Below are 18,473 nucleotides of genomic sequence, written 5' to 3' on the forward strand. Positions count from 1 at the left end.
CCGACCTAAAGACTTTCTCAAGGGTCACCCTCTACCCTTCTTCGTTAAGTAAAATTGGCAAATATTTTATTATAAATAAAATACACACTGAAGTGAAATTTAAGTGTTTGATTTGAAAATGTTTCGTAAAAGAAACGAGGGCATGAGAGAATTTAATGCCATTTTTAATAATGAAATTGGTGTTAATTTATTAAGTTGGTGTATAAACGTCCCTTTCTAAAATATGAAATTTTTTATTAATTTGGACCTTATGCTTTGAATATATATCTCCGTGTTATTATTGGATAATAGCTTATTATTAATTATATTAAATACCGATATCATCACGTTTTTATTTTTATAGATTAAATGAATGAAAAATGGTAGTTACTCATAATATTCTAAATTCATTATAAAAAATTAATATCTTTACATTTATTTTGTACCTAAATATATCTATTTTATTTTTAACAGCTTTATTCTTCATGGCATTAATTTTTTTTACATATATGGCAGCAAGGGAAACTTGGATTTAACTAAGTTCTATACTTCAGAGAGATATTAGTAATATTTACAAGCAAACAGAACCCAGATATAAAGTGGGTATTTTCCCCATTTTGTTGAAATATCCCCTGTAGAAATTGCAACGTTGTTCAAATTCTGCAATTTCATTCATGAGATACTTAAAAAGTAGTTATTTTTTGTTTTATTACCATGTTATGAACGTTTTGCACTTTTCTTGATGCAAGACATCAAGGAAGATGACATTCAACTTTTCCGTTTCTGATGAATTTACTAATGTTAAAAATTATTGATGCTAAAACATGTATATAAATAAAATAACAATATGTATGTAAATATTCATTACTTTATCAAACTTTGATATTAATCATATAATTCTTTAATTGTATTTTATTCCATTTTATTTTAAATAAATATAATCATTTTTACTTAACTGATTCAATTTAAAAAAATCATTGTTTCATCATTTTACCTTACAATTTAGAAAATTCACAAATCGTTATGCAAGTCTAATTCCGACCTTTTTTACATACTTCACATGAATATAAATATTTGAATGTAAGAGAAAGCAAGTCATCTTTCGCAATTTGTTTATTTGCTCTTTCTGTATTTTTAAAACTATTTTGAAAAAAAATATATCATTTGGATATATAATTGTTAATACAAGATAACATCCAAATACGTATTCTGTTTTTTTTTCAGTTCTCATTTTGTTTCATACTACTTTTCCCAAAAAATATATTTGATAAATATGGATCCTATTTCATCCACAAATTCAGAAAATGGCAGTATTCTAAACGATTTTATATCACTAAAAGTACTAAATGTAAATAATTGAAATCATGCAATGTGTGGGTTGTTGCTTCATCGATATCAGATTAATCCCTATTCCAGTACATACTTTTTAATAAAAATTATGAAACATGACTTTAAATGAAAAAAAAAATCAGTTTCTTACTTTTTTTTGCCACTGTTTAATACTGAGCAAGAAAAATTTCAATTAATTGGTTATATCTAAAAATGCTTCGAAGAATTGACAACCTTCGTATATGATATAAATTCTCAAATTTCAAATGCTTTTCATTCTTCACAATTTTTTTTTCAAATATTTGTTTTATATGTTTTCTTTTCTTTTTTTTTTTTTTTAAAACTGTTATCATTTATACAAATTTCAGTTAAAATTTCATATAGATTTCGTATTCAAAATTACGGATAGAAGATAAATTCTAGAAAATGAATGCATAATCTAGAAAGTAAATGTGTTAACTGTATAGTATTTGCATTGTTCTAACCTTTGTAAATTATACTAATTAAGTATAGATGTGGTTTCAAAATATTTGAGTCTTTGAATTTAATACGTGTTTCATTTATTCCTTAAATTATATCATTAGTACGAAATATTTGTCATGCTTGCAATAGTAATAGAATAGAAAATAGTAAATAAAATTGCTTTGGAGATATTAATAGCTAAGTGTTTAGAAGTGCTGGTAAGGATCTCTTATTTTCTACGCAAGTGTATTGACGTAGATAGCAATATAGAGAATTTAAGTACGAATATCAAATTAAATAGGAACTTAGAGCGTTAAGCCATATTCATTTGAAATCACTTTTCAGCTGAATTTTGGATATAAAATAATGTCAAAATAAATTTTCTTTTACTCATTCCTATTTTTTTTTCAAGAAGGGAGTTTTGTTTTTATATTGACATTTCTGTCAACATCGATACAGACGATGCATTAGAAGAATTTTTCGTACTATATAGATTAGTTCTAATGCCGGACTATTTACCTTTAAAATGTATTCCTCCCAATGGACTGATTTATCCCTTCACTAAATATTCTTTTGATAGTTTTACTTTTATTCTGTTGTATCATTCTGTATGTGATGAATAAACCAACAAGGTATGAAAAGAATATAAAATTTCGCGTACGGTCCAAAAAAAATAAATCTCATTCTTTCATGTTTACAAAGCTTGAAAGCACTTACCCACTTCTCCTATGAAATGTTTTTTTTAATCGTCCGATAAATAATATTTTTATGCACTTTCATCTAAATTAACTTGTTTCATGTTTGTAAAGAAAAATTTTATATATGAATGTGTTGTTGATGACAATACAATATTTTAATATTTTCAGAATTTAATTATCACCTAATCTATTATTATATTTTAATTTTGATTCTTTACGCTAAACGCCACGTGGTGTTGAGTTTGCAAGAAAATATGATTTTATGATTCTGTAATATTTCTATTGATGAAAAAAAAATTATAAATGAAAATAAAAAAATAGAGAATATTTGAAGAATAAATATTTTTATATGCTAATTAAGCTTTTAAAATGCAATTTTGCTAATTTTTTCAGATTTTTTTTAAATTTCAAAATATTTAAAAAAAATAATAAGTGTTTATTTTTTAATTATATAGATTATTTAATTTTTTTATCATTTTACCTACCTCTACCTATCCTGTAATTTTTAGTTTTTCAGTCATCTGCTTCCTTAACCTTTTCTCCTTCAAAACTTCCTTTATCTGTTTTAGTGTTCGAATCAACTTAAGCTGCTGTTTCTGGTAAGTAAGGGATACATGATTTATATAGATTTCTTTCTTTAGAGGTTTCGAATTTTTATCTTATTCTTCAGTTTCTTTCGTACAGATTAATTATTCATCAGTTGCAGGTACTTGCCTGCCACGAAGTTCAGATTAAATATATTTTCTGTGATGCTCTCATCTGAGATCGATTTTAGTACTTTTCATCATTTTAATATGAAATAATTACATCGTTTTACAGTTGAAATAATTGTTATTACCTTATTAATAAGTACAAAATTAATAGCTTATTTATGATGAAAAACTAGTAAGAGTAAAAGTTAGTAATATTAGAAACACTACTCACTGGAGCACATGAGCTAATAATATAAATCATATTCATTGTTAACACTCTTTTCTCTAATCAGTAGCATTACTTTTCCCTAGAACACACCAGCTTAAGAGAAAATGAGACATTTAACCGGATCTGATTACATGATTATGTGCTCTAGAAATGATGGTTCCAGTTATCTCCAAGAATGTTATTCTTTTTTTGGCTTTTATCGAACAATTTGATGGCTCAACCATAAAAAAAAACTAAAACCCTTGAGGAAAAATGAGAATTGTGAGCATAAATCGTATCGAACAGATAGTCGATACGCATTTTATGAAGTTCTGGAAGCGCTCAACGCAACGAAAAACTGCACAACACTACCACGAATAAGCACAAAGTAAATTCATCTACTTAGTAGAAAAATCTTGTAATAAATTGATTTTTAGTAGCATATTCACAAGATATTTTTTTATTTCTTTCCGAAATTTAAGGAAAATGACTTTTGCGAGCCAAAGAAAATCGACAGCAATCATGTGATGAATAGAAAAAAAATCATCTGATCCAGCAGCCCAGATATCTTCATATAGATGGTATAGTCTTTGTTTGATGCTTTGAAGCTTAGTAATCTATCCACACAACTCAAATACACGATCTGATCTGATGGATTAGGAGTTTTTCTTAAAAAGTATTGATATTTCTTCTAAATGATTTCAGTAACTTGTAAAATCCATATCTAGACGAATATATGCAGACACCGAAGCTAGAGGAGGTTCAACACGATTAATACTGCATACTAAGGTGTTCTTAATATTTTGGAAATTCAGTGAATAAGGAATTTGGAATTTTAATACATTGACTACCCCGTGCCTCACGTGTGATTCACACGTATTATGTAATTAGATCTTTCCTTTGTTTGCTACAATTAGAGACAGCAAAGAAGGAGTCATCTAATGAGATGGATTATCTGAATCATAGATGTGAATTATGGCAACAAAAGCGTAATGCTCTACTTTGGATTTCAATCTCATAAGCTCATATGCAAAAGAGTGTTGCCTATTATGAATGCTAAAATTAGTGGATATTGAATGCATTAAATTTTGAAATATTCAACTGCGCATTAGAACCCTTAGAAGAGCTAAAAATCGTAATATAACAAAAAATTATGAAATTTGTTATTGCATTAATTAATGATCAGTAATCGATGCTATTAAATGAAACTGGGATGGCATTGTTTATCACGATTTATGCAAATTTATATATCACGAGTCCTATTTTCTAGTTTGAATCTGTATTTAGGAAACAAATGTAGGGACATTCTCCCCCCTTAAATTTGTACATTAATTAATGGAGTACAATTTATTTTATTAAACAGGTATCCTATATTTCAAATTTATATTCTTTTGTTCTCTATTCTATATAGACTGATTAATTTCAATTTTTTTTTTTTTACTGAATACTTCTTGATGAATCCTGCAGATTTTATAACTAGGAGATATAAACTTGAGGTTTTGATAATATTGTTGAATACCACTTATTGACTAAAATAATTCTGAAGTAATAATAAAGTTTACAATATGAAATTAACATCTTCTACGTCTGTATTCTAATTATTTTGATTTATTCTTAACTATTTTGAAATGAAAATCAGAGGCTTCTAAAATCTTTTACTAAAAAAGCGTAAAAAAGGAATCCAGAAAAAAATGAATAAACAATTAAGAAATTCTTTAAAATATTAAGAATACTAAATATAAAACATATATATTACTGAAAAAAGTTTGGGAAAGTTAAATAAACAAATATGCATGCAATTCATATCAAATACTCATGTATCAAAAAATCTCAATAGATCCATTTTTCTTCTGGTATCCTAGGTTTTCATGATGGAAACAATCTTAATATTTCAAACAACATTTTTGATTAATCAAGCAAAATTTTCACCTTGAAAATTATTTATATTTTTATATTAGTCAAAAAACGCCGATTGCATTATTTTATTTTGCTTACAATGCTTGAAGTAATTTTTACATAAACTGATAAGTAAAACTGACTGAAGTAAAGCTGACCCCTGTTTTGAAACGGCTTCAGCAATATATATATATATATATATATATATATATATTCATAAAAAATAATAAATTTAAAAACTCAAAATTATGTATTAAAAACTCAAAAATTTCATTAATAATTTTTAAAAGAACTTTTTGTACTAGAGAAATATACTGCTAGAACTATACTACTATTATACTATATTTTGCACTAGATATATATTTTTTAGAACATTATAAGCAAATTATTTGCACATTAAAAATTTTCCCTAATAATTGAATTTTGTAAAAATCTTCTTTAAAATTAATCATCTATAATTATTTTTAATAAGAAAATTTTAAAATAATTAGGAATTTTTATTTGCTGCCTATGAAACTTTCTATATATTAAAATTTGTCCTGGAATTTCAATATTCATATCTAAATTTTCGATAGCATTTATTGATCATATAGCACATTCTTGTGGTTAACAAAAACTTATTACATGCATATCGTAACAATTACATAGTAATTATTACTATGTAATTTAATATATAGGCTTCTTTATAATCTAGAAGAAGCCTAATCAAACTGCTTTCATTAGAAAAAAAAGTAATTAAGTATCAATTTTTCCTCTTTCTTCATCAAAACGTAGTAAATATTAATATTTTCTGCACTGTAAGATACTGAAATACGATACAAATGTGCAACGCATTGAAAATAATTTATACTTTTCTCGGTATACTTTTCTACTAACATATGTGCCGATAAGAGTGTAATGGAGGTAGAATTTACTATAAAGAAAAGCAAACGTTTCTGGTATTTTTCACATGGATTGTACACTTTTAATGATCGTGTAATGAAGACTACGTACACAAGAATTAGTATGAAAATTTCTTTTACATGATGATATGTAACTCAATGATGGAAGAGTTTTCTATCAAATGTCTCTCTTGCAAATACTAAGTCCTGATATGTCCAAGTATATATGATTCACTTTTGCAGTTGTCAAGAAGGATCTCTGTAACACCTCTGTGAAAAGCTGAATTCCAGAGAAGTTCCATTAATGAAAATTCTAGTCCCACATCCTTTCCAAGTGGAAAATGAATTAATAACATCCTGCTTCGAAAAGTCCAATGTGTATTGATCTGGAATAGAACATCAAAATTCATTATTCGAGGGATTTGAAGGAACATTTATTTGCATTTGGATCAACTGTTATTTATATAGGCACAGCAATTGTGAAGATATAGGAATTGGAAATAAATTTCATATCATTTTAATTTTTGTGAGCCGACTTCGAGATATTTGTTATAATTTAAATATGATTGCCCAGCTTAATGTAGGGTTCTATTGCTTTGTAGTTGTTAGTATAGTTTATATACACGAAGACTTTAAATTGTTATAAATAATTTCCACTGCGAAATATTTCTTTAAATCCTTGTTTCCCCGGATTATTTAAAATTTCATGCGTGCATTAATTTATTACATTTAAACTTCCCGAACTTTATATTTTGAAACAAAAATTACAAATATATGTCAAGTGCTCTATCGTTCAATACATGCATGTAAACATGTTTGCTTTTAGGATGTAAAATTCACTTCCACTCTGCCCTTTTATTTACAACTTGGAAATAATCGTACTGTTTTGAAATTATTATCGAATGTATTTGCAATTTAATATTTCAAATCTCTATTTCCCCGGTAATTAAGAACTTCACAGATGCAGTGATTTATTACATTTAAAACTTCGCAAACTTTATAATTCGAAACAAATTTAGGCAGAATACAAACATATCTCAATTACTCTATCTTTCAATACATTAATTTAAACATGTTTGCTTTAGGGATGTGAAATTCACTTCCAGTCTTCCCTTTTATTTTCAGGTTGTAAATAATCGTACTGTTTTGAAATTATTATTGAATATATTTGCAACATGATATATCTTTCAATTACTTTAAATAGTCATAAATAAGTTTCCCCCGTCATTTAAGAACTTTCCGCGTGCATTGATTTATTACATTTAAACTTCACAAACTTTATCATTTGAATCAAATATTAGGTAGAATACAAAAATATCTCAAATGATCTATCAATCAATACATTCATGTAAAAATGTTTGCTTTAGGGATGTCAAATTCTCTTCAATTCTAACCTTTTATTTTTAGCTTGTAAATAATCGTACTGTTTTGAAATTATTATTTAATGTATTTACAACATGATATATCATGACTTTAAATTGTCGTAAATAAGTTTCATACGAAATATATCTTCAAATCTTTATTCCCCCGTCATTTAAGAACTTTACGTGTGCATTGATTTATTACATTTAAACTTCACAAACTTTATCATTTGAATCAAATATTAGGTAGAATACAAAAATATCTCAAATGATCTATAAATCAATACATTCATTAAAAATGTTTGCTTTAGGATGTGAAATTGCCTTCAATTCTACCCTTTTATTTTTAGCTTGTAAATAACCGTACTGTTTGAAATTATTATTGAATGTATTTACAACATGAAATGGCATGGCTTTAAATTGTCGTAAATAAGTTTCACTGGGATTTATTTTGTTAAATCTCTATTTCCCCGTCATTTGAGAAATTCATGCGTGAATTGATTTATTGCAAATTTCCCGCTTGGCTTCTGGTGAGGTCGGGTTTCGCACAGTAATTTAAACTTCACAAGTTTTATAATTTGAAACAAAGTAGGCGAATACAAAAATATCTCAAGTGCTCTATCGTTCAATACATGCATACAAATATGCATGTATTGAACGATGTAAAATCATGCATGTATTTTAGGAATGTATTTGAACGTATGCATGTATTATGTATTTATGCATGTATTTGAACGTATGCATGTATTATGTATTTATGCATGTATTTGAACGTATGTATGTATTAGAACGTATGCCTGTATTAGAACGTATGCATGTATTATGTATTTATGCATGTATTATGTATTCATGCATGCATTAGAACGTATGCATGTATTATGTATTTATGCATGTATTATGTATTCATGCATGCATTAGAACGTATGCATGTAGAATGCATTTATGCATGCATTTGAACGATGTATTTTAGGATGTAAAATTAATTTCCACTACTACCCGTTTATTTTCAGCTGGAAAATAACCGTACTGTTATGGAATTATTATTGAATGTATTTATAACATGATACATCATTTAATTACAATACAAACAAAAAAAATAAATATGGATCCAATTACGTAAACATAATTAAGCAGCAATAGAAGAAAATGGGCAAAGATATTTGTTTCACATTTTTCCGCCATATTGTGAGCAAAATATATTTTTCTTTTAATTTATGAATTTCACAATGTTCTTAGGGAAAGCTTATTCATGCTGATCTGATTTGAAATAGAAAAAGAGTATTTTATAGCGTTAAAAACGAACAGTTATCGTAAATCCTTTTGCACATGTTGTTTTTATGATGAGACATTCCTTCCATTCTTATGCTTTTATTTTTCAGTTTTCAAATCATTGTCTCGTCTTGATTCCATTTTGCATTGTTTGTATTGTAGAAGTCTAAAATAACAGCTAGTACAAAAGGATTTGAATAACTTTGAATCGTTGGACGAAATTATTTCCCTTGGATGCAGAAAATGAAATATATTCCAAAGTGCAAAATAAGCATATAGCTAGAAGATAATGATAACATTGAAATATCTAAATTTTTTCCAAAATCTGAAAATATCTAAACGTTTTTGAGGAAATTAAAACTTTAAAAAATAAAAAGAAAAGAATAAAAGAAAAACAATGAGGATCATTAATTAAATAATGCAATAGATTCGAAATTTGTCATTCATTGCTTAAAAATATTAAATAACATGTTTGATTATGATAAATAGTAAAAATATCTGCTAATCCTGCAGATGTAATAAATATTTGCAATAGAACGTTTCATCGCATTATAAACTTTTACATACAATTTTTATCAAAAATTTGAAAAAAAACCCGATAAAAACAGAATTATTTATGTAAATATAAAAAGGTTGCTTTTGGCAATGAGAATTTTATTCTAGAAATCGTACAAATTGTTAAACGTTTGAGATTTCGTTTTTCTAATTTTATTTCCGTTCTTCCATTTTATCTGTACAAATTCGCTGCTGTTTTTGACAGCCTTTTGACTGTTCTTTTTTCTTGTGGAGGCTCGGCAGATAACAGTAAGATGCAGATTTACAAATTTTACATAACTGCATCTCTTTGTTTACTGTGAGATGTTTGTTATTTGAATATATGATCATTGATCTATTTTGTTTATAGTTCGTTTTTCAATGAATAAGCTATTATTTGAAATTACAATGTCAAGAAAATGCACAGATTATTATTATATGGGATAGATATTAATTAAAAATTAATTAATTAAATATTATAAGATATTTAAAACATTAATAAATTATAAAAAATAAATTAATAAAATAATATATATATTTAAAAATTTCATTCAATACACACACACATACGTACGCACACACACACAATATAGTATAATATTGATATATAGTCTAAATACTTTTTTTGCATAAGAATAAAAAGTGATAGATACTAACTGGTCTCTGTATTTGTTGAATGTAGGAATCAATGGTTTACCATTAAGGAGTCATTTTATTTGGAAACCGATTTTATAGTACAAACAGGATGACAACTAAAGTCTTTAAACCCTAAATTAATTTGAGAACGGCGGCAACTATTGTTTTTAGCTACAGTAAGCTGACTATGTACAACATGATGACAGTGCTGCATGGCGGTAAGTAACAAAACTAGCTTCCCTATTTTAAAAATACAAGATACGGGGAAAGAGTCAATTAGTAAACTATAGAGTAATAATGCTAACAACAAAATATGTGAAACGCGCATTGGTTTGTTTACAATTTTTCAAACCTATGATATAACAACTCGTAATAACAAGGGGAAAAATATTTCAAGCAATAAAAGTCTACTTGATGGCGTAGTCACTCGCGCAGAGTACTTTTGATTAAAAAGCCGATGTTCAAATCCTTGGTAAGATATAAATGTTTAAGGTTTAACAGAAGGTGCGATGACGTTCAGTTAGCATTAATCTATTCCACTTTCAAGTGTTCTAATGGTGTAGATTGTCGGACTGCCAAAGCGAGAGGCCCATTTCCTCCGCAGTGAATCAAAATATCATGTATCCCCATAGCCATTAGTTATGAATTCTAGACATTTGTCGATGGCTAACTGGGCAGCTCTAATGCGATGTTAATCGACCACCTTGAGTAATAAACTAGTTGGGAGTCAGTCACAAAATAATCATCTCTTTTTCTCCAAAACTAATTACCTCACAATAAAACTGCAAATGCCTATCTGTGCAAAAATATGTTCTCAATTAGTATATGAAATAGTTTTTTGTATAAGAGATTGTTTCCATATTTAGATTTACACGAATTCAGTTTTTCAAATTAACAGCACACAATTTCGAATACCTTGAATATAATAGCTCAAATACATGCAACATTTTATAATTTTGAGTAAACGGTTGATGAGTTCTAAGAAATGGAAATGTCCATTGTTGAATGAGATTTCTCGTTTTTATTCAAATTATTTAAAGACTTAATATTATTTCTTATTTTATATATTAAAATACACTTTAAACAAGACAAAAACTATATTCTTTTAAAAATATGAAAGTATAGTTTATATTTTTAATTAAATTTTAAATTCGCAATTTAAAATTTTTTTGAATAGAAAATAGTAACAATTTTATGGCCAATCAGAGGAACAAAACCTAAAACATTACTATTCTAAATTTTACCCATTTCCATCAAATAGCTTTAAGCTATACAACAATAACTAAAAGTTTTCAAAACAACACGATTTCCTCATTTTTTTGACGGGGGGGGGGTTCTAACAATTCCTTGACAGGATTCAAAAACTGGAATAAAAAAGAATAATCAACAAAAAACAGTAAAAAAATTTTAAAAATCCTTAAAATAAAATAAAAAACGAAGTATGTCTCTCATCACTGCTTTTGACCAAGATTTTTCCTTATTTAGTATGAATGCTAATATGAGGGAGAAAAATAGAAATTTGTAATAGACTTTTCTAAGATTACATTTCTAGTGAAGTTTCTTTAGGAAGAACAGGAGCCAAATACTACTGAAGAAATTATTTGTGACATCTTTAATCTGTACATAGTATAAAATTAAGTCTCCTGAAAGTGTTTGGATGTTTGAAAGAGAAAAACTCGAGAAATATTTAACTTATATTGGAGATACTTGTAAGATTTTGTAAGGCATTTATTGGGAAGATTTTAGTATTTAGAAGTCATATCAAAATAAAAAAAAAAGGAGTTTAATAATTGCCTTTTTTATTATTTTCCTACTACGATTCGCGAATGCATAAAACAGCTGTATCCGTATTTTGCATTTATCCGCTCATGTGCGGAAACCTCAAACTGTGCATGCGCAATTATTAAGAGCTATGATGAATTATTAAGAGCTATGATGAATTATTAAGAGCTACATATGCGACGCATTTCTCTGCTTACTTCTGATTTTAAACAACGATTCAAAACTCATTAAGTCTAAAAAAAGGAAATCCAACATTGGCTGGAGCACATTAAATGCCAAAACGCTTCATTTGTAGCGCGATAGTAAAAATGCAGAGGAAAAAACGTTCGGTTAGCGAATACCAGAGAAAGAATGTCCACACTTAAGGAAGGAGAGTCTTCCGTTGAGAGAAGTAACTGTTCCGATTTAAATCGCATTGAAATTGAATTACAGAAACAGAATGAATCTCATGAGGAGTTAAGTGATAGCCCAGTCAATGTAGTTTACAAAGAAATATTATGAAGCAAGCTGAATTTTATTTGCATTTTATTTCAATTTATTATTGTCACAGGGTAATGTTGTAGCCGGTCTCTTAGTGTAGTTCAGGGTGACTTTACAATATCCAGACATCTTGTTTTTGGCAACTGTGTCGGCACTCTTCAGGTGCCTTTGAGTACAAGGACTTTAAGGGATATCCTATTATAATTCACATTATATTGATAATAATTCCTAATTCACATTTTGGAAATCTTATTGAGCATTTTCGCACAAATCTGTCTTATTCGCAGATTTAATATAGACAGTTTTTTTCTTCTTTTTGTACATATTGATATTCCTGAGGGAATTGTTAAATATAAATATTTTTGTTGGAAATGAAACTCAGCTATTGCTTTAACATTAATCAGAAAAATATTTAATTTTAAAAGAACTTTTGCAACCTAAATTAAGATTTCATTATTTTGCATTCTGAGAATTGATAAAAGCGTTAAAAATGTTATGTAACATGTGACTAATTCTCTAAGTGAACAAAAGTACATCTTAGATTTACAGCAAATATTTACTTACTTTAAATATTTAATTACATCTATTGGAATTTGCTTTACAAAATAAAAAGTAAACAGCTTCGGAGCTTAGAAAAATAATTATAAAGAATTTGTTTATGAAGAAAATGTTAAATATTTCCTTTCTTCCGTAAATAAACAAATATTCATCTCAGACAAACAATGTATTTATAAAGTTTATTCCGAACTTATTTACTAAAGCATTTTAAAATAATTTATTTTTTTGTTATTAAAGTTATTCCTCATAACTAACAAGGCTCTATTCTCTCGTTAATGTATAAATAAATTCAAAAATAAAAAGAATGTTTAAAATTAATTTAAATACCAAATACATTAAACCAGAAAACTTCGCTTTTATATTTTAATAAACATTTTTTTCTCAAAAATTTCGAGAATTTGTTGTTTATTCCCTTGCAGCATGTGAAAATCATGAATATATTTTAATTTAAATGAATATTTTATCATGAATATATTTAATAAATATTTTTTTCAAAAAATTCGAGAATTTGTTGTTTATTCCACCGCAAAATATATCTTATCATGAATATATTTAATAAATATTTCTTTCAAAAATTTCGAGAATTTGTTGTTTATTCCATCGCAACATGCAGAAATCATAAATTTATTTTATCATAAATATATTTTAATAAATATTTCTTTCAAAAATTTCGAGAATTTGTTGTTTATTCCATCGCAACATGCAGAAATCATAAATTTATTTTATCATAAATATATTTTAATAAATATCTTTTTTCAAAAATGTCAAGAATTTGTTGTTTATTCCATCGCAACATGCAGAAACCATGAATGTATTTTATCATAAATATATTTTAACAAATATTTTTTTTTTCAAAAATTTCGAGAATTTGTTGTTTATTCCATTGCAATATGCAGAAATCATTTAAATGTCATAGTTCACTGGAACAGTATTCAATGTTATAAAAAGGATCTTAATATCCAAAGATTGCTTTAGATCTTACTCAGTAAAGAAAAAAGAAAAAGAAATATAATGATACTATCACTAAGATTTATACTATATGTTCATGTTCATCTATAAATAATGATTTCGTTCCCTATTATATAAGTTTTAACCGCTATCTTGTTGTTACGGAAACCGTCTACCTCTAACAAGATTGAACTTAAACTTATTTTCAAACAAGTTATTTTATATTATGAATAGTTCAATGATAATCCAACGAAATAGGAACATTTCTTAGAAATAACTTTTTCTTAAGAAGCAGTAGACCTATTTTTTTAATTTTTTTGTTATTAAAGGGAAAAAAAATAAAAAATTTCTTATCAAGCTGCTTTTTTATGTGATAAATAACATAAGAAATGTATAGAAAACAATATTATAAAAATATATACTTTACTCATATAGGAGGAGATATTTTATTTTTAAAATTATGTGTGACCCTAAATAATTATTGGCATCTCGTGTCAAAACGACCATTACTGTATTTGAAATATTTAGAAACATTTTTTTACAGAAAAATTTAAAAGAAATATTTAAATAATATAGAAATATTTAAAAGACACTTTATTGCCCTATTTTGAAGTATTTTTTACTGCTTAGAAAACATTTTATTGCCGTATTCAATATGAGAGTCTAGAAAATCTAAATCACCTTCTCAAAATTTATAAAAGATTCAATTGCAGTATTCTAATCAGTATACTTACTAAATTCCCCGCTATACATTCGTCTATCTCTCATATTCTCAGAATTAAGAATTCCATCTACATACAGTTGAACTCCATTATTTGACCTGAAAAGTGTTTAAATATAAAAATTAATTAATAATTTAAGAGCGAACTTCATAACAATCTTAATCTAAGAAAAAATAATTCTTTCGGTTGTGCAGTGTTTAATTTTACTGCATTGGTAAGCCCAAATCCTTCGCTGAATCTTTCCTATTTCAAAAAATTTATAAGACAAATTATTTTTTTTCAAGAGTTATTAATTGTATATGGTTAATGAATTATTAATTGTGTATTATTAGGAGTTGCTTTGTTAATTGTATATCTGTGAGTGTGACGTTTTTCTATAAGCTTAAAAAATGAAACAAGTAGAAAACAGATTAAATTTGTTATTAAATGCTAAGCACAAATATAGTTACTTTTCGACATAATCGTAATGAAGATTCAGGCATTTATCATATCAGTGCATCAGGTTTTTGATATGTTCTTCGAAAAACTTTCCTGCCAGTGATATGAGATGGGTCGTAGCATTCCTTCAAACTCATTATTCTATTAATATTATTATTTTGACATCTTAACTAATTTATTTATTCAGGGAAGAGATGAAAATCACTCGACTATAAGTCGCTGCCTCCATGCAAGGGGGGAGGTATGGGCGCAAGATCATCGGAACAAAAGATTTCGTGTAATGAATGATCAGGTCGTTGGAAAGAAATGAATGATGCTGGAATCCCATGCAACCATTTTTTCGATTAGCATGCCAAATTATGACTTTAGAAGGTGAATGTTTAGATATTCTTGCTCCACATTCTTTTCTTAACAGAATATTCAAAGAATTCCAAGAATAATGAGAAGTAACTTTAAGGTTCTATTTATATCACTGATAGTGGCGTACGTCGAAAAGAAAATCGAAACCGTCCTGAACTGTCAATATAATTAATGACTGAAAAATGAGCATGATTATATGCAATTTTATTAATAAATTTATCTTATTCTCTATATTTACTTTTTTTAAGACCCACTGGACCCCAGGAAAAAAAACTCCTCTCCAAGGCAAAAAACATATGTTCACCATGGCAAAAAACAATAAACAGCGTTGGAACGGTACCTGTAGCACGAAAATCACCAGACCTACTCAGACTAAGAAGAAAAGAGAAAACAACTGTGGTGCGTCTAAAGAGACTTGAAGCTCAACAGATTCCTTTTGGCAAGGGACATGCTTTGGTTCTAGGCATCATCTGCCGCATGTAATGTGCCATTGCGATTGAAGTAGTCAATTAGAAAATTTGTGAAACACAATAAAATGTTTTGCTGTCTGTTGTTTCTTTAATGTTATTGGTTATTTTCTTTTTAGTCTGTATGCTGATTTTCGTGCTACAGTTACCGTTTCAATGCTCTTTTTTTTGCAGAACACACAGAAAACGCAATACATTCCAATAAAAAAATTGTGTTGCCTTTTGAAAATTTTTAAATTTTGTCACTGTAACCGTAACTGTTTGTGCTTAACTGTTGCACCTTTATATAACTTGTTTTGGAACAGTCAAGATGATAAGAAGAAGACACTTTTAGAAATTTGAATTTATTTTTTCCACGGGAGAAGGACATAGTTTATACTCGGGGATAACCAATGACATGCGTCCGTTTACATCGAAAAACAAGAAACAGTATTAAAATTTTTTCCCTCGGTTCTTTTTACTGAGAGATTCTTGTAAAGATTTCTTTGACACGTATCATTTAGGAAAGGGTATCTTGAAAGGATTGCCTTGGGTGTTAGAGGTTTTATATCCCTGCTCTTGAATTTTGAGAACCGTTTTAATCATCCACTTTTGAGAGCTCGAGAAGGAAAAAAAACAACAACATGAGGTTTGCTCAGGAAATAAGAGAAAATTTTAGAATAAAATATGGATTAATTTAGGATTTAAAAAATTATGATTTATAATATATTATTTTTATAGATTATCAAGCTTTCTTTGCAAGAGCTATGAATAGAGCAGGATGGAATCGAATAGAAAGTCAGAAAGAAAATTAATAGCCCGAACAAATCAGAAGTGCAGTTACATATATAAACTTTGGCTTCACATCTGTCTTCCGGGATATATATATACACACACACAAATACAGATATATTCTTTTTCTTTTTAGATCTCAACAGTAATACCTATCACTAATTAAGTATTTCAAAGATATGGACATTACGGTCGGCTATTTTTTCCCCCATTTCAGTGCAAAATCTCAATTGCCAAACCAGAGAAAAACATTTGTAAAAATATATTAATTTGAACTCAAAACAACAGTGGTTCGGAAGATAATATACTATGAACATTAAAGTAAAATATTTATTATTATATTAAAATCAAGAAAGCAATACTATGGAAAGTACAAATTTCTTCTTATTCCTTATTTATATGATAATTTTTACCTATATAATAATTCAATAATTTAATGGTATTGGACCATGAATCCTACTATCCATTGATAAAGCGAAAATAATTAATAATTTTAAATTAGAAATATTAACAACAATCTACTAAATCAAAACCGATTTTCATTACTACTTAATTTTTGAAAGCAATTAATATGTATTTTCGAATAACTTCTTTAAAGAAAATGATGTTAAAAAAATCGTATATGTTTTGAATATAAATGAATTAAATTAATAGGGACTTATTAACGACTGTTTTCTATTTTATAAATTTTTAATGCAGAACGTGCCATGAATATTTTACAGATATATAATTAATATGAGTAAAGAATTTCCTTTATAGGCAGAATATTAATTTATAGACAGATGCTGCTTCAACTGTAATATTTTAAAATTAAAAAGATGAATAAAATTCATAATTTATTAATTTAGAGATGATTTTGAATATCATTTGCATATCGAAGCAATCTGAATATATTTTTTTCAACCTAATGGAAATATTAATTTCTTTTTCAAAGAAAACCAAACATATTTTAGTACATTGAAAGAACAATAATTTAGTATATAAATTATATGGCAATAAAAATAAACTTATAAATCAAATACTTTATCACAGAAGATGCAGAATGAATGTTTGTAAATTTTATATCGATTAAAAGATATAGAAGGCACACAAATTAATGTAATTACTTTAAAATTATATGCTTATTCTTCATATTCTACTTATTGTGTCGGTGCATTTTAAACAGATTTTAAGAAGAAAAACGATTATAGCCTCCTACTATGGATGCTGTGAAACTTACTGAGAAATATATGGATGACATAAGATTCCAATTCATCATATTCGCGACTTTTGCAATTGAATAGTCTCCAATACTTGCAAAAATTATCTATATATTGTTCACCATACATAAAAAAAAATATCCAGTGCGTGCATAACATTAAAAGAAGTAATTTAATTTTTCTACCTTTGATCTAATCAATAGGCTATAGTTTAAATTGAAAAGGTTTACTATCTAACATAAATTATTTCTGACGAATTAAATGAGAATTTGAATGAACTGAATGAGGATTTGATTTAACTGAATGAAAATTTGAATGAACAGAATGAGGATTTGATGCAGTGAGAATATATGATGACATTTGATCAAAGATTTAAGAAATGGTCACAGCAAATAAAGTCTGAAACATAGATTTAATCAGACACATATTTAGAACATCATAAAAGCGCAGTTGTATAAATGATACTATTACAAATCATTCGTGATTTTAAAGATACAATGAGATATATGATACAATGTAAAATAAACTTTTTGTTATATTTAAGTAGCACAACATATTGTGCAGTATTATACAATTTAATATTTAACAATATTATACTATAATGCGAATATTGTTTAATATCATACAATATTGTACAATATATATATATATATGTGGTACTAGGAGCGGCGCCTCAGGATTTCAGTTCGAAACTGATTTTACCTAGAAAACCTAAACCCTGTGTGTGTGGGGGCACCTTGAAATGAGGATGAGATGCTTCCGGCATAGTGGTTGGCATAGTGGCCACCTTGGAGGGTACACTA

The 18,473-nt window shown here is 27.2% G+C and overlaps 1 protein-coding gene across 1 annotated transcript in view; it reads right to left on the bottom strand.

Annotated features, from left to right (window-relative positions):
* Nucleotides 1-6,242: 6,242 nt before the first annotated feature.
* Nucleotides 6,243-18,473, bottom strand: part of LOC129961970 (agrin-like) — a 309,476-nt gene continuing 297,245 nt past the window's right edge. Inside the window, exons 25-26 of the mRNA XM_056075621.1 lie at nt 14,448-14,533; nt 6,243-6,531 (exon numbers count right to left, since the gene is read on the bottom strand). Of these exons, the coding sequence (XP_055931596.1) occupies nt 6,392-6,531; nt 14,448-14,533 (226 nt within the window). The 3' untranslated portion in view covers nt 6,243-6,391. The remainder of the gene's footprint in view (nt 6,532-14,447; nt 14,534-18,473) is intronic.

This window comes from Argiope bruennichi, chromosome 2 (assembly GCF_947563725.1).
Source record: "Argiope bruennichi chromosome 2, qqArgBrue1.1, whole genome shotgun sequence".
NCBI lineage: Eukaryota > Metazoa > Arthropoda > Arachnida > Araneae > Araneidae > Argiope > Argiope bruennichi.